Genomic DNA, 27,881 nt, shown 5'->3' with positions numbered 1-27,881 from the left:
TAAGTGAAAAATTATTTATTATTAAGATTAAGTACAAAATGATTTCATATATATAATATATAAATTTCTTCAAAATCACCAGAATATGACATTTTTGTGTATTGAGAAGAACTGAATGAGTTGCGTAACGCCGAAATATAAACCAACAAATGTGTCTGCTAGTCCAAGGACAATGAGAAAAGTATCCTTCCAGAGTACAAAACTTCTATTGTTGTGATGGGTTGGCCACTCGATACAAAATTCCATCAGTGCTGGTAAAACGATCCCGAGAATTGGCAATGAAAGGGCATATAACGCATCCACAATGACAGTTCTAATGATGAACGGGACGAAGATAATAATAAGAGCTGAAATGATTCAATTGAAAATAATAGATGTATAGTTATTGAACAAAAAATATAGGGCTAATCTAGGTAGCTAATAGATTCACATAGCCCATAGATAAATATGAGGATTTCATCCAAATGGCTCCGATATACATATGCGTAAAAAGGAGATATCGGAAAATCAAAATATTGAAGGTCAGTTCAGATGGTCGCGCGACATCGCGCGTACGACTCCTCTGTATTTTTAGTCGCACGGTTTGTGGATCGCGCGTTTACGCACGATCATCTGAACTTAGCCTTATAGTAAAATTGTCATCGTACGCTGATAGTGGTAGCCAGAAAGTAGTCTCAGATCTTCTTTTTGTTTAAGGTCCAGAATTAATATTCCCTTCGCCTCTAATTTCATTAAGAAAGTAGTCAGTATGATTAAGTAGGGTTTGCAGTACCTGCACGTCATGAAGAACATGAGAATTATAAGTGAAATAACTAAGGGTACGATTTCCAACTAATTTTTGACTAAAACACATTGTATATCAGAAAACGGCAGAAGGTACGCCCTCTTTCTGAGAATTGCGGTGTTTCATCCCGAAATCACTGATGAATCATTAGTTTGGCACTAAGTGATCTCTGTAAAATACACCTTTGATCTTCATTTCAGGGCATGGTGATTATGTCATAGCACGGTTGAGTTTATATGTATACCCAGCGCTGCCGATTTAAGCCATCTCTAGGGTAAGCATAGAGTCACTACATTCCCCCCTTCTGTACCGACGACGCCTCAGAGAAGAGAAGATATGGAGGTATATTTGAGGAGAGACAGAGTACAAGCGAGTTGTGAGGGCGGTAATACAAGGCTTAGCGTGCCAACGGCGCTGTCGCTGCGAAGTCTGTGGGGCTGTGAGTCACTGCAAATGCTGGAACAACTGACTTACTGCAATAAAATTCTGCTTGCGCTCATCAGTCAACAAACTAATAATTTGAAATTTGATTCAATATAGGTATGGCATCTCGAAAAAAAATTACAACACGACATTAATTGTTTATAGATGATGTGATTTCTCGTACACACTCTAAGCTGCTTAGAGATCTTACAAAGGCCTAGGAAAGTCGATATAGATAACATAAAACATAACAAACAAACAAAAAAAAGCCTGCAAATTCGAATTACAGTATCTTTACAGCAAACAGTTTGTATATTTTTAGAAATCATTTGAACTCCTGATGAGTTCAAATGATTTCTAAAAAAATACAAACTGTTTGCTGTAAAGATACTGTAATTCGAATTTGCAGGTTTTTTTTTTCATTCAACCACCATGATAAAGCTTCAATCGTATCATATGGTTCCATCTATGATTCTGTTGATCAGGCACCCAACCGAATCAATATAAATGAAATTAGAGGCGACTTACATTGATTTGCTTATGATACTGGATATCGCAAAAAAAGGCAATGCCATTAGTTACCAGTAAGTCTAAGATGGAAGGGTTTTGTCTGTGACAATGGCGAGTTGGACTGTCAATAAGCTGATTCAAACTGGCATTTTCAAACACTAAGAGAAACAATCAATTTAAAAATAATAAAATTCTGAAATGGTTGAGAATATGCGATGATTATTTGCAAGCCTGCAGAATGGAGCCACATACTGCACAATACTTGGCGTCACTCGGTATATATACCCGACCGTTCTTTTCACCAGCTTCAGCTATGGAGGTTTGGAGGTGTATCATAAGACGACCACTGAGTAGCCCCACTGTGAATTCCATCAATCAGCCCAGGAAGACAAACCTAATTTTTTCTTCGGAATGGTTTGACTTGAAAAGATCTATGAAATAATTCTTTCAAACGATTGACATTGAATTGAGATATACGCTAAAGCATAGGGTTTACATTTGAATTACCATGACGTAACTCTTTCAAATAGTCCTTTCGAAACGATAAAGAATAGTTTAGGAAACACAAAACATTGTATTGAACATTTTTTTATAATTTTTGGGTTCTGTTGATAATGTGAATATCACAAACTTATAGTACTTATGTACTTATGTACTTCTCTTAATCATCAACATTTAAATGTTGAGGAAAGATTTCGTAATTGGATAATGAAGTACTGTCAACTGAACTTTTTTGGAAAATCTTGTTAAAATAAACTGAAAAGTCATGAACATAATATGTGACTTACTTGATCCAACAACAAAAGCTATCCTGAAAAAATGTTTGAATGTTATGTCGAAACCTCGAGCTGTCTTCATCCAGAATATATCGACTAGAACGAAACCATGTAGACCATAAGAAAGATAAATGGCAAAAGTGTATAAACATCTGCACCATATTGATGGCCTGGAATATTTGAAGTGAAATTATTATTGTTAATAATGGAAAAAGAACGTTCGTATCAAACTATAACTTCAATACGAAAATTCATTCAGCATAGACATATTAGATCGAATTGACTTTTGAATAATTTGGAAGGTACATCTGGTGGAACACTCCATCCTTTGAAAATTCAGTATGGACATAATACATGTTGTGTAAGTGTGAGAGTAATGGCTTAACAGCAATTCCGAACAAATATTATATATTCTGCTTTTTGAACGAGAAAGCTTACATTCTGAAAAGATGATTACTTCTTTATAGCATAATATTTTGATGGCGAACTGACAATTGTTCAATTCCGGAAAACGTACGTCCCTGAGCGGGACTCGAACCCGCAACCTGCGAATCACTTGCGGGTTCGAGCCCCGAGGAATTGAACAATTGTCTGTTAGCCATCAAAATATTATGCTATCACAATGAATTCCAGACATCAACCAACTTTTCTAATTTCTCCTTAACTCGACATTAAATTTTTGCTGTACCTACCTGATAAATGAAACAAATAAAAGATAATATACTCACGTATCTTCCAGAGGTAAATCGTTCAATACATCACCAATGGATCTTTCTCCATATTTCCAAAAACTGAGAAATCCTACAAGTATATATAAAATTGTCATCAATATCATACCAATATTCATGGTACCCCAAGAACTCACGAACTGTTTAGGAGATTTGAGATGTTTCTCAAATGTGGACAGCTGAAATGAGAACACAGGGAATTATTAGGAACTAAAACATGCATTCGCTATTTTGAGGATCAATATTGATTCGAAAACCGTGAAACTTCATAAAATGAACGGGAAATAAGTTGTACCTACGTATCTGAAGTGGCACCCGAGGAATTTTATCATAATGAATGAAATTTAGTCTCTCAAATCGCTCTCTCGCAAAATTCGCTGTTTCAAAAGAAAAAACTTTTTTGTAAGGAATGAAGTTTTCAACTTTGAATTATTGGGTCTTGATTTCGAATGATGAGCCATACAATTAAGAGGATTTTGTAATATTTCATTTTCATTAAACCTTAAATAAAGTCGTGCGGTCACCATGACCTCAGGACAATAATTGTATATTTTCATCCCCTTTTGAGATAACCCCTGAAGCGCCACAATACCTTCAAACAACATGATTGACAGTATTCTCTTTCAACCGAAAGGCATAATTTATTCTTTAATAGTAGAAATCTGCAAGAAGTCTCTGTTACCGCAGGACGATTTAGTTATGATTATTTCTTTTACATGTCAAAATCTGGCATTTTAGTGGTTTCGACTAAGATGCATAGAAAACCTCTTGTGTCTACTTATACCTGTTAAATTTTCAGACAAAACGGGAGATTTTTCAGCTTTATACCTACTTGATTTCAAGAGATCGCTTCTGTTTCAGATGGCGCATACATCGTTTATATTTGACATTATGATTCTCGGCTCTCGTCACCATTGAGTATAAAACAATATTATTTTATATTCTATGCTTGTAACAATCTTCTATATTGTATTGTGAAAGACTGTAGAGTCCGTAATTAATTTTCAAACATCACTAAGCATATAGTGAGAATTCGAAAATTTCTGAAAAGCGCCACCTTACCGAACTTTGTTGAAGCAGAACACCAATTAGATATCTCAAAAATTCAAAAACAAAATCGAATCAGTAGGAGGATTCTATGCATCTTAATTTCGACTAATATCAATGCATTATTCTAGCCAATCATTCGGGATTGAACTGATAATTTTCGATTTAGTATGAACTCAGATTTTCGAAAATACCGGATCAACTTGGACCAGGGATTCTATGCAGGGACTAATATCAATACATTTTACTGGCCAATCATTCGGCAATAAACTGATAATTTTCGACTCCGTATAAACTTTGATTTTCGGAAATACTTGATCAACTTGGACCTTAAATTGGTCGCTGATTAGTTAGTAAGACCAATCCTTGACTTAGAGGATAAATTAGAGAAGCGTTATACATGTTATATATGTCGTTCTTTTTTTTTTTTGAAACATCCATATATGGATACTTTAATGCTTCGAATGTAGTTATGAATTGTGCTCAATTTACAAGCAAAATTTTTAAATATTTTCTCTAATTCTTTTTGATCAGTAACGACAATTAACTCAATTATGTTATAATAAGTTTGTTAAAATTTATCATTACAAAAAAATTTAAATACCTATCTCGATATTTTGAATAAAATATCTATCGATGACAATATTTGTATTTTTTCATATATTTAATTTCACTAATATTATGATTTTCCCTAAGATTAATGACTTGAACAACATCCTTTGTCTCAAATATAAAATACCTACTGAGATTGTATGGATTAGGCTAGAAATAAGAAACTGGTCATGGTGACCGTAAGATATTTAAATTTTCAAGAATACTTGTCGGTGGTTAAGGGTTAATTAAAATCAAAATAACAAAGTACGTGATATTTTATCAGTAAATCAACAATAGATGATAACTTGAAATTTGAACTCACCACTGAGACTCCTTGTAGTGAAAATAGCACAGGACCGAAGAAGTTTGGAAATTGGTTAATATCTCCGATCATTTTTCGATTGCGAAGAAGTGGCAGATCCTTAAGAACATAGGAGAATACGATGGCAATGGATGCAACATACGCCAATGTTGCCACAATGGATACGTAAACTGCAATTTTCCAATTGCCTATATAGAAAATCACAACAAATGGTATTATCAATATCAAGCAATACATATATCTCTCAAAACCAAAACTCCACCAGGCAGTATAAATCTCTAAAAACCCGAATGTTTGGAGAATGAATACAGCATACGATGTACAAAGCGCAAACTGGCCTAGAAGTGTTGAACTATCCACGATGAATCTGAAAATTAATCAGAGCATTAGAACTCAATCAAGACATTGTACTTCTATCCTTCCCATGAAGAAGGTAAGCTTCTATATGACGAGTGTTGTATTTAATAGCACACAATATTTTGAGTTAGTCACATTTTCATGAAAAGATCCATCAACGCCAATTAAGTCAAGGTTATAAAAAGATTTCATCTTATTAATTAGCCATTGTCATAATCGAATAATTTCTGTGCTCAATTTGAGCTTATTTTTGTTTGTTTCAATATACCTAATCAAACTGAGAATTAACGATTTAATCAGACCATTATACTTCTGCAAAGCCTGTCTTATGTATAAAATGCCAATTTGGAGGTATCAGGTGCTTGCGTTATTATTTATTATTTTTGCGATTGCTGGATTTCATCTCAATATCATATAAAATTGATAGTCAGAAGAGACCAGGGCCAGCTTACCTCTGCCGGCCTATACAGATATACGGTACCCTAACAAATCGCAAACTTATCAAAGATAAAAACCATGTAGAAAAAATAGCATGCAGATCCAGAGGTAAGATCAATAGAACAACGGCCTCTCAATTCCAAAGGTAAGTCAGAAAGACGTTGAGAGAGTTCAGAAATGAACAATAGCATCAAAAGGTACAATCTCTGACGACGGAGGACAATTCGATTTGGAACAGAAGTTCTAAAATACTATTGCAAGCCCCTTCCATCAATTCATTGATCAACCAGCAGAATGGTGTATACACATGAAGAAAGAGCAGAAGCACTCACTGACAGCCAGCAACTCCAATTCAGATCAACCATAGCTGATGCAGACTTAAACCTTATGGTTAAAGTGGAAAAATACCGAGCAAAATGGTATAATAGAACCCACCACAGGGAAAGTTGGAAATTCGCAACTCAAAAGGTGAAAAGCCCCCGGACCTAATGGTATCTCATTCAATGTCGTCGAAGCTCTTACAGGTTTGTGTTATCAATAAAACCCCAAAACCACTGCCTGATCAGCCATTAGGAAAGTCGCCGAAAGGATCATCCACTCCCATTTCGACGACATTATCAAGCTCAAAAAGATCCTTCCAGATGAACAATTTGGATTCCGTTCCAAAAAATCTCGGTTTTGAATTTTTGAGTTTCGACACTGTCTCCTTTTCAAACTTCAATAAGCGCATGTGTCCCTTCAGATGAGTCAATACTGGCACTCACTTTTCCGTCTGAGAGACGGGGCGCAGCTTCAAAATTTGCTGAAAATACCTCATCAAAATACTAATGTCATTATTTCGTGGACTTCGAAACACTACGATATATGCCTGGCAATAGTGATTTTCAATTTTTTATGATATTGTTTACAATAAATATCATAATGAGCAACCAGAATATAAGAAGTTAGCAATGCCTTATGTATTTTTGACTTCTGAAACCTATAAATGACCCATTAAATAAATCTAGCATGGATACATATTTGCAATATATTAGATGATAATATAAAAGAGGAAAAAATGCCAACCTCGCAGACACTTCATCCTTAAGGTCAATTGTGCTAACCCGCACTATTTATCAGTCTCGCATCAAAATTTCTATGAGCACCACTATCTTTCAAGGTCTTTTATCTATATTTTCTTTAGATTTAAGAGCCACCAACCAAGGTGTTGTAGAATTTTCCTAACAGCTCCATAATAGCGGAGCAAGTGTTCAGCTATCCCCAAGACTTCTTGACAGAAGCCTGGGATCAGATACTAGATACATTCTTTTTCTCTTGTATTCGAATTCCGCTCAATGCAAAATATACTTATTTGTCGCGAGGAATTTTGCTGTTAAATGCTTAGTAACCCATTGGAATGACTAGTTGGATTGAAAAACCTAAATACGGGTCTGATTGTCCATCCTCGGTTTTCTAAGCTATCGGTGTAGAACAACGCAAACTCTACATGAACACCACTTCTAATTAGTCTATCAATCACGACTCAAAATAGTCATTTTGTATTTTTTCCAACATTAGTATCTCAGTTTAAGTTGTTAAAAATCATAGATGCCTTGTGTGGTCGGTCTCTATCAACTCTTTTTGTTTTGTTATTGTGAGAGCCCATTAGTCTGGCTCATATTTTAGAAGAAAACAACATGGATGCAGGTTCAAAATGACATGCATGTAGTTGTTGGACAGGAGCATAGTCCATCTATGAAAGGTAAACACGCTATTCTTTGTGTAATTCGTCAAGGGCAAGTAGCCCTGCCGATATTCAAACATGACTACCAAACGAAAGCTGCATGGCTAAAGATTGACTGTACAATGGATCTATTGATGCAGTTGATCAATTCACGTTCAAGTCTCGCAAAAATTTCATTTATAATTATATCTAGAGACTTTGGGATCTTGCTCTGATATCTATCACACTATTTTTAAACAGTGAGAAATATTTTACACTCATTATAATCGTCTGAGTGGAACTACAGCATTAGCATTAAAATTTGTTCCTCTCCTTAGAGTACCTTTTTCAATTACGATTATTATAGCTTTTTCATTATCTGGACTGATTTTTGTTATGGGTTGATCTCATTTCCTCAAAATAGGGAAGTATTAGGATAATCATGAAGGACAAATAAGATCAAACGAAAGATCCTATTGAATACTTCCATAGTTTGCTTTTTTTTGGTCTACGAATTATGTATGCTACGAATGGTGTGAATGTGTCACATTTTTCACTATAAACACTTTTTCCAGCATACGGAATTATGTCGGCAGATCACGCTTAAACCGTAAACCCGTAAGATATATCTAGGTAGTCGAACACTATCTGAACCTATCCAAATTGTTTCCCCTTATCATGATATTCAGTACACGGTTCCGCTAGAAGCTCAAGGATACATTCATATGTATATAATATACATTTATGTCGTCTGCATTGGCACTTACGGTGCATATCTATGAAGCACTCTCAAGCGTGGTGGGCCAAACTGCAACGCCTTCTTCATTGATTCTGAATAAGACAATACTGGAACCTTCAAACGTCTACACAGTCTATATTGAGAACGGAACTGAAAATGGGGAGAAGTTAAGTTCATTCCCATGGAAAATCGTCCTTTTATCTTACCAGGATCTGCAGACAATATGTTATCAAGAATCCTATAATACATGTGTATAGAATTCCAGTCAGATATCCTTTTTTATAGATTAGGGGTGAGGATAGTAATCCCACACCAACTATACCTTTCGTGAGAAGGATAAAGGCCTCAAAATTTCTGGAATTGAGTTTCTTTAATAGCGTGAAATGCACTTGAAAGTTTAAGGAAATTCTGTCATTTTTCATTTCAAGCCAATAAAAATGTAACAGGTACACCACTTCCTTTCTTTTTTAATTGGTATTGGAAACATTTTCATTCCTTAGGTATCTCAAAAGACTATTAGATTCTATAAATTCATACACTTACGATAATGGTCTTTTTGGTTGCCTATTCTCATACGGATCATAGTTATCTGTTTCTTCCACAGTTGGATTCCTATAAAATTGAATTAATAGAAAATCCTCTAGAAAATGTTAGTATGAAACGGTGTTTTAGCCTTTGCTTTTGACAGAAAGTAGATGGTATGCTTTATCTCTTCATAGTATAACTGGATATACTCAGTGGATGTTGTGTGATAACTTACTCACGAAGATTCTCACGGAATTCTCAAGAATTTTCTGCAGTTATCTAAGTTTGTAAATTGAACTGAAATATGTTAACTCTGTCAAAAACATGGAAATCAAATCAAAAAATTCCATGCGACTTGAATCAAATTTTTTAACAATATAACCTACCATTATCATTTCATTGTTGAGATGATAAGTATTGGAAGGAATTTTAAAAAAGATTACCATACTAATTCGTGTTATTATAACACATACGAAAATATTTTTCACGAAATCCACTAGTGATTTCCCAAAACGAAATATATACAGAGTGGGCAACATATTGATTGCAACTTCATTTTTTCAAATGAAACACCCTGTATATTTCTCTATATTTGACTAGCTCTTCTTCCCCTGATTTCGAATATAACATATGTACATATATATGGCCTACCTCTCTTTTCTGAGTACCGCAGAGTTTCAAATTTTAAGAACCACTTGGCAAGCTAAGTAATTAGTTTTCTCTAATTCTGTGGTTATTCCGTTCATTCTTCCACATCTTGTAGAACAAAATCGTGCGAGAATATATCAGAAACGCACAGTTTTCATGGTTATATTTTATTATTCTATGTTGGTACTCCGAACTTTCCGCCAAGGCTTTATCTGTCAATTCATCAATTTGCCTTAAAGAAATCAGTCCTGCCAACCAACATTTTTCAATGCAAAAATCACTAAAATATATTTATGGAAATATTTCATTAATTTCAATGAAAATGCAATGAATTAGAGAAAATAATGTATAATACTCGTACAGAAGGCTCATTCTACCACTCGTTCATTTCAAAACTCGCCACTTCGTGGCTCGTTTTTGAATTTTGAACTCGTGGAAGAATATCAATGCCTTCTGCACTTGTATTATAAATAACTATTCAAGTGGAAGGTTGCGATAATTCAAAATGCCCTATTTTATCCCGTTGGAAACGATATATGACATGCATTTGTCATTGAATGAAACTATTCATCGAATATGCACTACACAGAAGCGAAAAATTTTGAAATATTTTCACTTTATATCCAATTCCAATTCAAAGTGAAAAACGAATGTCACATCATTGGCAACGAAATAACTCAAAAAAGGGCATTTTGAGTTATCGCAGCCTATCACTTGAAAACTGATTACTTAGCTTGCCAGGTGGTTCTCAAAATTTGAAACTGTGTGGTACTCAGAATAAGAGAGATAGACCAAACATATGTTATATATTCGAAATCAGGGGAAGAAGAGCTTGTCAAATATAGAGAAATATACAGGGTGTTACATTTGAAAAAAAAAGAGTTGCAATCAATATGTTGCCCACTCTGTATATATTTCGTTTTGTTAAATCATTTCAAAAAACACTAGTCGATTCCGTGAAACTTTTGTAGAGAACATTTTTTTGTACCTCTTTTAGTAACAAAGTTGAAGGGGAGGTCAAATTATGGTGAAAAACCCGATACCTATATTGAAACACAAAACATGGAACTCCCAAATAGACAAGAATACAAAAGTTTTTATAATTTAGGTACACTTGCATATTGAACTCACCAAGAATAGTTATAATCGTTCATTATGGTCACAATATAACAAAACAACTACTAGATATTCGTACATTCGAATGTCAGATCTTGATTGTTTTTTCGCTCTATATTAAGAATAACCGCAACTAATAAAATATTCCTTTGATTTCGCGGAAAGTTTTTATCTACCGTTTTCCCCGAAATATTTTGATATTAAAAAAATATAGATAAATTACAATGTATATGGCGAGTTTCCTAATTATTTCCTCTTCAAATCTTCCTTATTCATCAAAGAATCGAAACTGCCGAGAACAGGAGAAAATATAGGTATTTATCTATTCGTATCATTACCATATTCGATCCACTTGAATCTAAATTCTGATGTGATTAGCATAGTTTTCAAGCATTAATAGTCTAACGACTATAATTTCTATGATTACTTTATCTATATTATATTAACGTTAGAAAAATCCAAAAATATGTGTTGATTTAGGCAAAAAAGGGGTAACTATTTTTAAAACACTGGAGCAATTGAGATGAAGTATTTCGTCTTGATGGAACCACCTTAATGGGAGAAATTCATTCATTAGAATGGATTACAATATTTTCAGCGTTCATGCATAAAACTGCAGCCCTGCCAAAATGTAGGTAGGTACAGATTCTTCATTGAAAATAGTCGAATGCACATACACTCCCCTGTTGTGAGTTTTATTGAACAGGAATACATGGATTATTCAAAATAATTATTATAATAATAAAGGCCTTCATTCCACAAAACCAGACACAAAAGGTGAACGGAGTAGAAATGTTGTTTCAACTGAAATATTTTCGATAGTCATCAAATTTCCTTTATGAGATAAATGGACATAAGCTTACCTATTGTATTAAATGATTTAGATAGTTGAAACAAAGGTCAGTCTTCAATTAGTTTCACACATCAGACACTTGTCTTGATTAAAATTCCATAAAAATCAATCTTCTTTAGTGCAGGGTTCTTCTTGTAAACAAAGAAAGAAACGATCTGGGGTTCTAACCTTGCGGCATATCGTTAATTATGATTATTTTTTCTTCATTTTCGTAAGTAATGAACATTTTATAATAAATTTTATTTCTGTAATCCAAGCCGTACTAAACGTTTGAACGTTTGAAATTTTCCAAAGTCAGTTTTGAATAGATGTCATTTTCATTTCTGATGAATGAAATTTGAATTGGTTGTTGAATTTGTTATTTTCATGGGAAATAGTTGTAGATTTGTATCATTCTAATCTGACGTAATTTCATTTTATATTTGTTCGAATAGTTGTTGGAATGCTATTTAATTTGAAATAAAGAAATATTGAATTAAAAGAAAATATAAATCTAACTTATTGAGATCTGGCGAACGATGTGGTCATGCCATCGTTCCTCCATGACTTATCCATATATCAGGTAAATCTTCAACAAAGCAACTACATAATTGTCTCCCTCAAGCTAGGTTGACATGGGTAGTGGATTGCGACCTATGATTTTACGCCTTATTCACGGGCGATGAAACGACGTATATTCGTATCGCCATAACCTATTTGGCAAATTTATGTTGTTTCTTCGTCGGCACAAAGGGATGCCGACCAGCCCTGATGACTGCACATGTCTTTCTGCGTCAATCTAGATATTTATGACTATGATGCGGCTCCTTTTTGATGGGAATTAACTTTGTCGGTATTCCTGCCTGTTGTTTATGACCGAATTAAATCTCATTCCGAATTTCTAAACATGTGATTTCTGTTGCTTCACTACCCGTGTCAACTAGGATAAATCGTTCATTTCGTGAATATCTACACGACTTTTCCGTTGACACGGGTCGTTTTCCATGTATTCTTGAACCACAGCTGTGATACACTACCCATGTCAACCTAGCAGTGTGTTGATGCACCATCGTAGATACAGATACCACTCATTTAAAACTATGTGAATCTCAAGTCAAAAAATATTGTTCTTCCTAACATGTTTATAGGAAATCATCGAAGAAATCATAAACTATTGTTTCGTAAAAAATGCACATTTTACAATAAATTCTGTAATCCAAACTCTACTAAACGAAAATATTATATACTTTATTAGGTTTGATATTTTCCAAAATCAGTTCTGAATTGATGTCGTTTTCATTTCTGATGAATGAAATTTGATCAATATAATTAATTTTCATTAATGTATTTAAACACGAATAGTTGTCAATAGCCTAGTGGTGAATGCAGGTTATCCAGGTCTTTCAGAAAAGTAGCTTGTTGGATATCCTGAGACTGTTTCTGAGGTTCTGAGATACAGAGTGATAAATTGGCCTGAATTTCTGATTTACATTACTTGGAAATTGTCAGTCCGATTTTGTTTAAAGTTTGTGAGATTGTCCACTTCATACACCACTTCATAACGTATTATGTAATCTAAATATTTCCAGGGAAGTACTCGGATCATTGACTTTTTTCCTTTATATTATAAAATTTTTATGTTTTACACTTTCCAGAGCAATTTCGTTATCACCAAGAAAAAATACACAATTCAGTCTTATGAATTCAATTTTCACTTTGACTGGCACAGTTTTTTCAAAAGAGTAGCAAACGAAAGAATTCATGTTTTATGTAACTTGTCACAATACGGTCCCGTTTTTAGTTCTTTCGTAATAATATTTGATTGTTTTAGCTGAAATTTTGAATTTTATAGCTTTCTGTTACAATTTTCTCCATTCTGAAACACATTGAGTAATTTTAATAATAAGTGTTTATGATCAAAATGTGAATTCTTTCGAAATGAGAAATCAAATTCAAAACCCAATGATTCAACCATTTCGGAAAATGTAAACTGTGAGTCTATTTGCTTTGAATTTGTTTGATGGATTTCCTTCTTCCTTTAATTTTTAAATATAATCAATATGAAGCGATAGCAATACATTTTAATGAATTTCGGAGGAGCCATTCAAGTTTCTCGATATGTGGAAGTTAATTTAATTAATATTAATAAATTTTATTGTCATACATGCGGACTATATTGCAGTTAAAATATGTGACAAATGTTCAGAAAAATCATCGGAAAGTATATTTTTTAAATTCATTATATTACTGGTTTGTAATAATCATTGTAGGTACAATAAAAGAGCTGCATTCATTCTCCCCTATATTTCTTTTTCCATGAACATAAGTCATATTAATTTTCGTTTAGAAATTATGAGAATTTGAAAAAAAAAACAGTTTCTTGCTGAAGCCCGAAACAGGTTTGGCCCGAGGTTTGGCCTTAAAACCTTATATCAACTTTCTACAACAATAAAAATGTTGATGGACGGAAATAAATTCTTGAAACTATAAAATTGTTCGAAATGACTACCTTCGGCTTGAACGACTCATATAGACCAACTACAGATTGCTGCATCTTGAACTATATCAAGTATTTGTTGATGAAATGTAATTTAAACATGATAGACAAACTGCTTCATATGCCCCCCATGAGCATAAATCTAACATATTGAGATTTGGCAAACGATGTGGTCATGGCATCGTTCCCACTTGACCATCAATTCGGAAAATCTTCAACCAGGCAACTATAGGTATAATTGACTCCTTCAGTGTGATGGTGCACCATCGTACATATATCACATATTTCGAACAATGTGAATCTCAAGCCAAAAAACGATAAATAAAGGTTGTATGAAACATTTTTATATAAATCTGCATTTATACGATCATTTGTAACATGAAATGGCATCAAATAATTATTGAAAATTCCACCTCAAATGTTGACAATGAAGCGTTGGTAAAACCATCTAGGTCTAATGGAATATGGATTTTGTAGTGCCCATACATGTTCATTATTTTTATTGTTGATACTGTCCTTAATGATGAGCCTCTTTGGACAACATGACAAGCGAAATAAATCTATTATTTTGTGCATGCTGTTGATTTCAGTATCGACAGAATTCCAAACGTTGAGGGCATTGCCAGCATTTTTTCTATGAATTTTTTCCAACACACCCCATACGAAGGACAGTAACTATTTGAATACATTCTTCGGTATTCTCGAGCTGCTCTTCTGAAGTTTCCTACAGAGTACCCAAATTCAAAAACAATAAATGCATGCTCTGAAAGAATGTGTTGTTATTCAAAACCTATACCAAGTGTTAGTAGAATAATCAACATAACACTAGTTGCCATAATTTGCCATATGAACCGGTATATTCTTTAGTCGGCTTATTTTTATTTGAAATATGAATAATAGATCATTCCAAACTCTTGTAACTTCTGAACGAAAATGAATGGAATCTATGTTCATAGGAGAACAATATTCAGAATCGGCATAGCATCACATTTTTATCATGTAGGATATTCCTAAAAATTACTCTGATATCAATTCTTCAATTGAACAATGAAAGTCCGCCTAGCACATAGATATTTTTCAAACAGACCGACTGTGTCCTCCAACGAACCATACATTGAAGATGCCCCCAAGGACAGGTCCTCGGACCATTGCTATTTGACGTTCTCGTCGACGAACTTCCCGCTATTCAACCGTTCTCTAGGGGTGTCACCGTAACATGTGTGATCTGGCAATTCTCGTAAGTGGCAAGAGCCGTGGAAGTATCGAAGACGTTTTATCTCCATAGTTTTTGTTTTAAAGGAGTGGATTTCCAAAAACAAATTATAAAATTCAATCGAGAAACTAAAACAAATCTTTTTGAACGTTCGTTCTCCGAACTGAGGATCATATATTTTGAAACGATGCGATGCTCTTGGTCTCATTTATTAATATCAAAATAAAATATGATCTATTTAGTTTGAATACTCACTATCCTGTTTCATTAGGCAGTGTTTCAGTTAATCTCAAGTATTATTTCATATTTAAAAAGTCATTGATGTTTGTTCCCTCATATTAAAAATTGCGAATTTTATAGTATTGAATAACTTCTCATCACTTAAAATAGTCTTTTCAGGTTGGTTGCAAAATAGTAATTTACGTAACAAGTCCCGAAAATAGGGTTTTTTTGGACGAATAGACAAAATTCCAGGACGAGCGTAAGCGAGTCCTGGAAGTCTGTGAATCCAAAAAAACCATTTTCGGGCTTGTTGCGTACAATATTTTTTCGGCAACCATGTAAAATGACACTATCGCTGCTGCTTTCCATATTTTATTGCGATTGCGATCAAAAAACATGCAAATTTTTGACAACTAATTTCATATGAACTGTCAGCCGTTATCTCGGTTGCTATGGATTCTATGATTCTTTTCCGGCCTAGTCCGGGAAGTACGTACTTTCCGGACTAGGCTACATTCTCAGAGAAAAAGCGTCCGGGAAGTGAGCACTTCCCGGGCGGTTGCCGAAAAAATACATTTCCTGTGGAAATAATATTTTATATATTTGATCATCTGTGGAAACAACTGTTGGCAGGTTCACCTCAAGATGAAGATGGGCATTGTGAACAAACCAGGAAGCGTTGAAGGCGGTCCTGAAGAATTTATTTCGAATGATTTGTAATTTGCTGAGCTTCGTTAAGGTGGTCGTGAAACCTCAACACTTTGAAGCGATGAAGCAGTCGGACAGACAATAGTTCTATATAAGATCATCGAAAATAATTTGACAAGCACCATTTTAGCGGTTTCGACAGCGTAGTTGAGATTGAACGAAAGCTTCTTTATCAAATGACAGCCAAGTATTTTAAATGGGATTCCCAGGAGGTATCACGTCTGAAGATGTGGACGTGGTTGAACGATTTGGCTAAACCCCACGACAAAAGAAGATCAGCGCTCTTTTTTTTGGATTTTATTTGATTAGCCATTTGCTGCATAGGTAATTCTTCCAGGCGGCTTACGTCGCCTTGAAGATATTCTGTTGTCAATTGGAGCTAGCTATGATAGCAATGTCATCTGCTTATATGCCTAGAGAAGTTTGGTCACACTTGGGAAAGATATTTATGTATGCTGAATATAAAAGAGGAGCCAGCACACTTTCTTGAGGAATTCGGGCTTCGAGATCTCTAGAGTCAAATATTGTTTTGGAGATTTTTGAATTGAACGATAGGTTTTGTAGGAAGCTCCAAATGAGTTGACTCATTGCAATAACTAATATAACCACTTTCCCTGAGTGCAGATTAAAGATGAGAACATCGTGTAATCCGGTGTTTAAAGCCTAAGAAATATCGAAAAATATTGCTTCAGGTATAGTATATTTAAAGTCACTTGAATTAGTCCATAAAACGCTTGGTCAGATGTCCCTTTGAAGTAGGAACCGCGATCCGCTAAATACCAGGGTTTATTTGAAATTATTGATAGGCAACAAAGTCACTGGCATCATAGAAATTCCTGGAAAATTGGACAACCCTTGTATAACCCGGTTGATGCATATTCTAAAACTGTTCGTCTGGCAGAACTTGTTTTAGGCAATTGGAAGTGAATGGTCATTTCGGCGACTTCCTCAATTGATGACAGAAGCCTGATTAGACGTTGTTTTTTGGTACTTTATGGCTTTGCGATGAAATATTCAGTTTACATTGGAGTTGAAACAGGTTTCAGATTTTTCATCGTCTCTACCTATTATATGTATTTGGTCGATCGTAAGATATTTCAGCTTTTGTTTCCATTGGTCATTTCTGAATTCTCTCGGCGCCTTTCTAACTTCCTATTGGAGTTGATTTGTCTCTGTATTATGGGCTTGATCTTGTAAATCAGCGTGCTATTCTTCTTTCTTCATTAACTTTACGATACGGTAGGGTATAGTTAGTATAGTACGTCTATGTTGGGATTACTGATTTTTACGATTATTTTGGGATACAGTATCAGAATCAAAACGGTCAAATGGTAATTTTTTTCGAGAGCCATAACTGGCTACTGAAGGATTGTGATGGCTATTCCGAGAAAATGAGGATTCAGCGGTAAAATAAATATTTTTTGTGAACTCGTTATTTTCTAGAATTTTGTCTCTCATGAACTGACAAATCTTCATCAGCTGGAAACAATTTTTTGTAAATATTTATCGGGTAGTTTTTATAGGATAGGAAATAAACCTATGTTTTTTTCAAAATATCTCAAACTGTGGATGCAATTTTTTTGAAGAATTTGAGTTATAAGCTCATTGGAATTTAAATACCTCTCAATTCTCCACCATCATGAAAGTATTTACAGCATACAATATTGCAACCAGGTTTTCCGAAACGATAAAAATTAAGTAGAACAGTTTAAATAGAAGGAAAATATATCGCTTCATAAGCGCAGTCAGCTTCAAAATATACTTCTATTGATATAATATTGTCTGGCGAATATGTTCTCTTTTAGCATCAGAATTGTAAATGAAAGTACGAGTATTCTATGCTGACACTAAAGACGAAGATATGCGAGGTAGGGGATGACTCTTCCCTTGTTTCTAATTAGAATTTAACTGTTTGTAGTATAAGAGGGGAAAACGTTGACGCTCTCTATTTGACTTTTTGCATTCCTTATGCATTTTTTTCTGATACAGTGATAATGCATCCCGATGTTCCGATTTGCCAACACTGTTTATTGTATTCCAATGATGCTTTTACATAATTATTCGATGTTTATTCGAGATTCTGGTGGAGAAACAATAGATGCATAATCCATGTAATGTTATCGGAATGTTTAGTAATAAATGCATCATTCTGATTTCCATCCAGAGAGTTTAATTTCCCTAGGGCGAATGCAATATCAGTTGAGTTCATTGATCTGAATAACGTTTGCCTTGATGAGGAGAATGCAATTCTTCGAACAGAATATCCCACAATTTGTATAAAATATGAGCATAGAGTGATTATTGATCAGATTATACAGTTATATTACAGATTTCGGCAGTGTATCATCACAAGAAACCGGATTATGTGCAATATAAAAAAGCTTGAAATATGCATTGAAATATCTATGCATTTTTAAAAACCAGGAAAGCTCTTTTTTCCAATTAATAGTGATATACAATAATGGATTCATTAATACATTTCGCAAATATAACAAAAAAAGAAATATGTACAAATATAGATATACAGGGTGTTTCACGAATGATTGTACAGGCTTTATTATTGGTCCAAGGAAATTTTTGTATTTTCTGTGAGTAAATGACTATACTGAGTGTTTAAAAAATTTCTTTCGAATATAAAATATTTTCAAGACAAGATATTGAATTCCTAAAGTCCAGTCGTTTCTTCAATTAAAAGTCGTGAATCATAAACTCGAATGAAAGTAATGATTTACTTAAACCAAAATTAAGTTATTGTTAGAACAAGTATGTTATATAGTCAATTCAAAATCAATTTTATGATTGTTCCGAAAAAACAGTAAACTTGCTTGAAATAAATACATATTTCGAAAAATACGTATCTTGCTCAGAAGGAAACAACTTCTTTTTAATGCATGACAAAATGTGAAGGTATCAGTTTGAATTTCTTTCAAGTCTTAATGATTCTAACTTGCCAGCAATCAATCAATCGATCAATCAAATCTTTATTTCCATAAGACAATTATTACATTGTATCGAAAACGTCAAAAATTTTAAAATATAGAAATATCAACAAACTTCAACATAGAAATCAAAAACCATTATATAAACATATATCAAACTTATATTAATGTACAGTTAAAAAAATCTTGCACAGTATAAAAATTATTCTGCATCAAAAATGCTTTGAGACGAGTCCTAAACATCTTAAGTGTTGAACTGGACCTAATATTTTCCGATAAATGATTAAAAATACGTGGTCCTAGATAGTTAGGTGCACTCTGAGCAATCCTGTATTTTGCAACCTGCGTGTGAATCAATCCTTTTCGGCGTGTATTCATGTTATGAATCTCTTCGTTACGTTTGAAAGAGCTTATGTTGCTATAAATATAACACGAAATTTCAAAAATATATAAACTGGCAAGCGTCAAAATATTGCCGGACCTAAAAGCCAGTTTGCAGGTTTCTCTTCTAGGGATGTAAAAAATGCACCTCAAAATTGCTTTCTGTGCAACAAATACATCCTTTGATTTGGTTGAGATACCCCACAAGCAGATTCCATATCGAAGACGAGATTCCACTTGTGCATAATAGATACTCACAAGCTGGTCAACATCCAGCACCGCCCTTAAGTTTCTAAACATGTAATAGTAAGAGTGCAACTTCGAAGCCAGACCCTCACAGTGCGACACCCAGTTGAGGTGTTCATCGAATTCAACACCAAGAAATTTGACCGTATTCATATTGGACAGGAGTGTATCACCGAGATCAAGTTGTAACTCAACAGACTGTTGTTTATAGTTATGAAAACGAATGACTTGGGTCTTCTTAGCATTTAAATATAGATCGGGGTTGCTGAAAAACCTGCAAGCGGCGTACAACAATTTCTCGACTTCTTCTCTTAAGAACAACGCATTGGTCGAACACTTCAAAAAGGATATATCGTCCGCATACGTAACAAAATCGTGGAGTATACTGGCTCCAAATCTATTTATATATAACAAAAAGAGAATCGGCCCCAATATGGACCCCTGAGGCACACCCATACACACCGATTCCTTCTTCGACGTCACCAGTGATATTAAACCATCAACCTCAAACCTCAAAACAACATACTGGCTTCGATTTCCAAGGAAAGTCCTCAACCAGTTATAAGGCCGGCCTCTAAAAGCGTAAGATTCTAAAATATTCAATAATTTCTGATGGTTCACACAGTCGAAAGCCCTGCATAAGTCACATAAAACTGCAACAGGGCACTCGCCATTATTGAGAAAATCGACAAGTGTATTATAAAAATTAAAAATGCAATAAAGCCGACTGAGTGAACTTACCACTGCGAAAACCATGTTGTGTGGAATTTATAATATGATGTATGTTTATGAAGTCTAACATTCGTTCCAAAGTCATATCACCCTAAGACTTCGAAATTTCAACGATGGCTGAATCAGATATTCACAAGACCGGACCTGGGTAAATAATGAGTCTTAAAGAACGAGGAAGCACAAGGCACACGTGAATAGGAGGCATGGCACCCGATGAAAGGATGTTAACCGTTTCCAGGGGGATACAATTTTTTCGGGATCCTGTTCGTCGAAATGACTGGCTGAAGCCATAAGGATTTGTGTTTAAAAGGAGCATTCTGCGCTAAAACGTCCCTCTATGTTGGCGGCATTCAGAACCAGTGAAGCAGTTACATCGAGCACGCCATGGAAGTGACGCACCATTACCGGCAGAGTTGTGGAGTCGCATGACAACGACATGGGTCAATTGGTTCATTGGGATCTTGCTGAGTGACCCCACACGCTAAAAGGTGAGGGAAAGACAGTTTTCTCGGAAAACTCCTCGCTGAAGTTAGACATGAATTTTAGAGGACGACAGGAAGTTGATATACTACGGTAGTATAGAATTTAGCACAAGGATTATTTCCGAATGATGCATAATTTCCCCAGATTCAAAAATTTCTAGGAAATAATCTATCAACTTTTGCTAGCATCAGTTTTTTAATAAATGTGTATCGTCATTTTTTCCCTGCTTCTGTTTGATACTGATGTACCAGGCGTTATTCCTTGAAATATACAGGGTGTTTCCTAAACATGCGGCAAAAATTCAGGGGGTTGTTCCTTGGACTATTTTAAGCATGTTTTGTCCTTGGATGATTATTGAAAAACCTCTTTGTTTCGAAGATACAGGGCGAACAACATTTTTCATATTTTTAAAATTAATAATAGTTTAAATAAAAATGCGTACCGCACTGTGTTTACTAAGTAGGTACAATTTATTTTTAAATTTGTTTAACAACATTCCAATTACTAAAAACGGCCAGTTTTTTGACTAAAAATTGATAAGTGCAGATGGTCAAGGAATACAGATTAAACACGGTTTTCATTTGAATGATCCTGGTGTTTTTGAAAGGGTTCGGCAGTCAATGAGGAGAAGATTGGATGCTTGTATGCTGGCTAGAGGTGGTCATTTTCAACAGTTTTTGTAGGTTGAGTTGAATTTTCATGTAATTTTTCATAATAAAATGTTATTATCTGAAATTTTGTTTTCCCTATATCTTCGAAACAAATAGGTTTTTCAAAAATCATCAAAGGACAAAATATTCTTAGAATAGTCCAAGGAACAACCCCCTGAATTTTTGCCGCATGTTTAGGAAACACCCTGTATAATGAGTTATGAGGTAATTCAACTTATGATTTCAAAATCTAACCTAAGCCTATTAAAAGATGTCTAGGGCAAAGCTATTTTAAGTTCAATGAAAAATTCTATCAACAATTAGATGGTCTGCCAATGGGTTCCCCTTCATCAAACTTGTTCAGTGAAATATTCATGACAGCTTTAGAAAAAAAAATATGCTCCCCTGCGAACGTTAATTTGACTGATTTTGTACTATACTGGAAGCGATATGTGGATGATATATTTTGTATATGGACTGGCTCAACTTCAGAACTAGAATCCTTTTTAGAATTGATAAATTCTTTTTATAGTTCAATTCAGTTCACTTTAGAAATAGAAGATAATAATAAGTGTTTAAATTTCTTGGATATTCAGGTAAAGATAATAAATGAACATCTTGAATTTAATATATACAGAAAACCCACTTTCTCTGATATTCTGATTCATAACAGCAGTTCACACCCTTATAAGATCAAGATGTCAGCATTCCACACCATAGTACATAGACTGATCTCAATTCCATTGTCAGCAATTAACTTCGAAAAAGAAATTCAAATTCTAAAGGTGTTAGCCAAGAACAACGGCTACCATCCTGATATAATAAACAAATTAATTTTTAAAAAACAACAGAAGAGATTGTTAACTTTAGTATATCCACCTCAGTTAGAAAATCAAATGAAAAAATTTGTATACATCAATTATATCCCATCTCTTAGTGATAAACTTTGTAAAAGAATCAGAAAAAACGATATTGATGTTATATGTACGAATAAGAAAAATTTAAGAACAATGTTTTTTAGTGGTAAGAATCGGCTGAACATTTCACAGTTGAGTGGTGTATATAAACTGTTTTGTGATGAATGTCCTGCATTTTATATAGGTCAGACCGGTCGATCTCTTGGAATTAGAATTGAAGAACATAAAAGATCGATAGATTTTCGCTTGTCTCCGGTTTTAACATCTGTTACGTAGAATTTATATGTATTTGTGTGTATATTTTATATTTAGTTTTGATAATGGGATGAAACCCGAAACGTGCATGTCAACATCATTACATTATTTATTTTTATTAAAATTTGTGGAACGTATAGTCAAGTGTTTTATTTCTTTTATTAATATTGAAATTATGTTTCACCAAGTGATAAGCGAGGGATCAATTTCGACTAAGCCTATTGTACAGGATTTTTACGAGCTATCCAGATATGTCATTGAAAATACTATAGAACAAGGGCATAGAAAGTAATTGAGGAAAAACCGTTTTCCCAAAAATGATCTTTTTGAAAAAAAAACATACTTCCAAAACAACCCTTTTTTCTTCAAGAGTAAACATATTGAGAACCATAGAAGAAAATACAGGATCTAGCTTTCCGCTTTTATAATCGAGAATGAAAACTTCAAAATTAGACAATCAAATATTTATGGAACCTTAGACAACATGGATGTGTCTGATTTTCTCAGGTTGATATTGAATAGAATAGCTTGAAATAAATATAAAACTTTCACTAAAGTCACATATTCGGATTCAGATTCGATTGAACATTCAGAAAATATGGAAAAAGTTTAATGAAGTGAATTTTGAAGAAAAAATTTTACGTTTTCTGGAAAACCGGGAGATCAAATGAAAAAAAAATGAAAGAAAAATTGTCTCAAGAACTCATTTTGAAAACCAGTCAAAGTTGCAAAATTTTTTTTTTGGAAAAACGATTTTTCCTCTATAATCTTCCATGCCTTGGTTTGATAGTTTTGCCAATAACATATTTGGATAGTCCGTGAAAAATATTATAAAATTGATGTGTCACTTTTCAATTTTGCTTGAAGGAAAAGTTTAAAATTCCAGTGACCCGCTTACGTGAAACTCCCTGTACAGATATTGGACAGGAGAATTTTCAACATTACTATTATTTCATGATTGGAAACAATATAATATTGTAATCAAAGTTTTGTTGCTCTGAAATCAACATTGCGATCACTAGTACAGATAAAATTCAATTGATATTGGTAGATGCAGAAAAAAATATTAGATGAGAAATTAATGAATTTTCTGGCTAAATAATTTCTGATTAAATTCTGAAAATATTCTTGTATTCAGTTCTATTGAGAAGGCTTTCTATAGATATGGGAGAAACTTTCTGCACAACATGAATGTACGTACAACATATTGTGTAAGTGTTATACATACTACTGCTCCAAATGCTTATTTCTCGAGATACAGGATGAAATCTCATTTTCTTCTGAAAAATGGTCTGATTCTCGTTCAACTTATTGAAGTTTCATCCATTCTTCAGAAGTCATGCTGAAAAAACAAGAATTTAATAATAAATATTATGTTTTGAATAACAAGTTCCATATAGTCACCGTTTTCTGCTCGCGAAGGGATTGCATTATGTCTTATAATATATATATAATACAACGTCTTATAAATATACCATAATACATGTTTCGTGGACAACAAAGTCAGTCAGGAAAAGTTATAGTAATTACTTATACCTATTGATGATTTTTCAATCAATTCTTTCTTTTTTTTTTAGGAAATCAGAACAGTATCCTGCTTGATTCATTTCAAAGGTTTATAACCTACCGAAAATGATAAAACAAGAGAGATCAATATTTATCAGCTGTGTTTTTACGATTTGATGTTCTCTCAAACACACATAACTCACAACTTCAATTCGAAATTAATGAAATCTTCAGCGAAATCGGAATAATATTGCAGCCATTCAGAGTAGACGATTCCCATGACAGAAATAACAGCAATAGAGACAATCGGAAAGTTTTACAACTTTGGGATTAGTTCCATGCGCTTCAATACGTTCTTTCGACCTTCGAATGTCACAATGGGATTTTGTGGTTTTCCTCACTAACACTACAACCATTTCATGATGAATATTTCGATACCTATAACCATTGAAGAAACTTGCATAAAACTTAAGGAAGGAGATATGGAAGCTCCATGAATAAAAAAGTTACGAGAAGATTTTATTTCACGCCATTCACCAATTTTCCCATATACTCGTATCTTGAAAACAATGGAACTTATAAGGTTACGGTTTTCACCAAATTAATTCTCTCGTGTCCGAAAATGTGCCATTCATTTTTTTTTAGCTCAAAGGGGTCCTGAGATCCCTCACTTTACACAAATTTGGGACAGTCCATTTTTTTTTTGAAAAGTGGAAATTAGGATGTCAGCACCCCATCATATTTATAAATTCATCAGATATTCCTATGGTATGCAAAATCTCTCACCAAATTTCAGGGCTCAGCTCATAATGCAAGACGTTTTCTTGATACAAGATACAATGGTTATTATTATTAATTATTATTCAACTAGTATTGAGGAATGTACCTATGATATTGAATAAGCATACAAGGTGAAAATAAATGAAAATAGAAACAGTCAACGAACACCTCCCTATGAAAAATAACCTTACATATCTTAAAAATGAAATTCTTCAAAGTTGTAAGCATAACACATCAGCACTAGCCTCATCAATCGTTGCTTCATTATAAAATACGTCAGTCGTCCCAGTCTGTCCAAAACATAATTGAAGATATTTGTGGTAAAGCTTTATTGGTACTGCTTCCCCCATTTTTTCTCAATTCCTTCAAATACATCAAACTGATGGATCATGTGAGTAACGAAAGAAATAATGATTCTCATTGTTTTCATCTGAATATGAAATGGATTCTCATAAAGTACAGGGTGGGCTGTCGAATATGATTTAACGAGATAATAAGTGAAATGAACTCATTTCGAAAAAATAGTCGGTCCCGTCGATTTTTGATTCGAGGGGGAAAACTACTGAGATCAAATTCGCAACCATATCGCTCAAACCCTTAGTGATGAAACACACACCCCTACATTTTGAATAGGAAAGATAGGGTCAGGTACATCTCATTAGAAGGGAATTTCCATCCTGAATTCATATTTTTTTTTACATTTGATCCATTCGTCTTCGGTCTTCGAGATATTCAGATTTAAATTTTCTGTAGTACTGGTCATTCCGTTAAGCATGCTATGTGATAGAAATTTTCACTAATTATTCAAACCATTCAAACTCAGCCCATCTTCCTTATTCGAAATTTAGTAGTTTGGGTTTTGAAACTAAGAGCTGAAAGAATATGGATGTGAATTTGATCTGGAAAGATCCCCTTTTTGAATCAAAAATCGACTCGTCCGAGCTTTTTTCGAAGTGAGTTGATTTCACCTGTTATTTCGTCTGTTTCGTTTCCAAAAGCCCACCAATATACTAACTGACAAAGGAACTGATACACCCAGAAGGAGCTGTAAATTTTGAATATTTTTTGATAAAACAAAGATAGTATAGCAAGCAGTAAATGATTGAATTTGAAGAAAAACATCATGAGGGTTTTTTCATGTTAACAATTTTTGTTACTCAAATAATGTAGTCGTTTTTTGCCAGTTTTCTTAAATTTTATAACAAACTAGCCGTTCGAGGAGATCCAAAGTCGATGTTTAGATGTTGTTAAAGTGCCTAGAGCACGTGTACGCGGAATTTATCGCCAGCTAAGTGAATTTGAAAGAGGTCGAATTATTGGTCTACAGGGGGCGGGGTTGTCATTTCGAGAAATCGCTAAACGTATGAACAGAAATCAAACTACCTTCATGAGATGTTGCCAAGTGTGGTTTGATAATGCCCAAAATCGAAGAAGAGTAGGCACCGGACGTCGAAGGGGCACAAATGGAGTTGAAGATCGACGTCTAAGACTTGTGGACATTAGAGACCGATTTGCGACAACTCGATCTTTGGCTGATGAGTGGTTAGGAGAACAAGGCCATCCTGTAACTGTCCGAATAGTTTACCGCTGAATAAGGTCTTTTGGACTGAAGCATTATCGACCCCATCTCTGACGGTTGAGCATCGCCGGCAATGATTACAGAGGTGCAGATAACGGCATCATTGGAATGTGGAATGGCATCAGGTCGTCTTTTCTGATGAATCTCGATTCTCTTTGGGTGCACATGGTGGCCGAAGAAGAGAAGAAACGACGTCGCGGAGAAAGACGTGAACCTCAGTTTGATGTTGAGCGTCATGTACACCGGACAGTAGGCGTTAAGATATGTGGTGTTATTTCGCATGCAAGTAGGTCACTTTTAGTCTTTGTTCGAGGTAACATGATAGCGCTGCGTTACCTTTAATAAATATGGAGCCGTATGTTCTCCCTTACGTTAACCGGCTCAAGAATCCAATATTTCAGCAAGATTTTGCTCAACCTTTCGTTGCTAGAGTTAGTTGAAACTGTTTTGAAGCGAATCATGTGATTATTTTGCCAGATCCCCCAATCTTTCGTCCATAGAGCACGTTTGGGACATCATGAGTGGAAGGCTTGGAAATTTATCCCAGCCCTCTCGGACTTTGGTGGCTCTGAGACATGAAGTACAGGTAGCTTGGAATAGTATCCCTCAAGAAGAAATAGGCCATCTTATTGCATCAATTCCGAGACGTATTGGGTAGTGTATAAATAATCGCGGTGGACAAACACATTAATAGCAAATTTATTAAAAAAACATTGTGAACCCTTCGTTTTTTCTCCAAATTTCAATCATTCACTCCTTGCTATACTATCTATGTTTTACCAAAAAAAATATTTAAATTTAAACAGCTCTTACTGGGTGTTGCAGTTTTCTTGTCAGTTAGTAGGTACATATTACTCAAGCAGGTGGAACTAATGCTTATGTTAAAAAATATTTCAATCGAATCCACACCTACATAAAATTGATTAAAATGAATATTTCTCGAAATAGCAATCATACCTCTTTCTCGGTTCCATGCCACATCTTATTTATCATTCCGTAAGTTATCCGAAGTTTTCGCCTGCGACATGAATCGCAGAGAAACGATAAACTCTAGTTCTGGTGATTCACCACCATGCCGCACAAAACAACTCTATCATTTCCGAAATATATCTATTATCCTCATCAAAACCATCGCGTCTGACATTTCCAAACTTTCAGCAGGAAATCTTTTCGTCGTTGAAACTCACGAAGTTTGTTGAACGACGGCGCGACTCGAAGTTGGGAAAACCACT

General features: G+C 34.4%; 1 protein-coding gene across 2 annotated transcripts; it reads right to left on the bottom strand.

Annotated features, from left to right (window-relative positions):
- Window positions 1-27,881, bottom strand: LOC123672252 (proton-coupled amino acid transporter-like protein CG1139). 2 transcript variants are annotated; one of them, XM_045606281.1, is made up of 8 exons: window positions 27,607-27,881; window positions 8,964-9,032; window positions 8,627-8,774; window positions 8,449-8,570; window positions 5,185-5,551; window positions 3,222-3,400; window positions 2,506-2,663; window positions 1-347 (listed from the first exon to the last, which is right to left on the bottom strand). In XM_045606281.1, the coding sequence occupies exons 1-8, from the start codon at window positions 27,621-27,623 to the stop codon at window positions 76-78; spliced, it is 1,332 nt and encodes a 443-aa protein (XP_045462237.1). In that variant the 5' UTR covers window positions 27,624-27,881; the 3' UTR covers window positions 1-75. The 2 variants fall into 2 exon arrangements, with proteins under 2 accessions (XP_045462237.1, XP_045462236.1); XM_045606280.1 differs by lacking the exon at window positions 27,607-27,881 and adding an exon at window positions 10,725-10,840.

This window comes from Harmonia axyridis, chromosome 2, assembly GCF_914767665.1.
Source record: "Harmonia axyridis chromosome 2, icHarAxyr1.1, whole genome shotgun sequence".
In the NCBI taxonomy this organism is placed as follows: Eukaryota; Metazoa; Arthropoda; class Insecta; order Coleoptera; family Coccinellidae; genus Harmonia; species Harmonia axyridis.
This window is presented reverse-complemented; position numbering and strand designations above follow the sequence as displayed.

What these genes read in the sequence shown, in the direction of transcription:
- LOC123672252 (XM_045606280.1), bottom strand. Translation starts at nt 10,747, where the DNA reads ATGAACGATTATAACTATTCTTG. An exon ending in CATATTGTCTGCAGATCCTG is followed by an intron (nt 8,571 to 8,626) that starts GTAAGATAAAAG and finishes CCCCATTTTCAG; the next exon opens with TTCCGTTCTCAATATAGACT. An exon ending in GTGCTTCATAGATATGCACC is followed by an intron (nt 5,552 to 8,448) that starts GTAAGTGCCAAT and finishes ATTAATTTTCAG; the next exon opens with ATTCATCGTGGATAGTTCAA.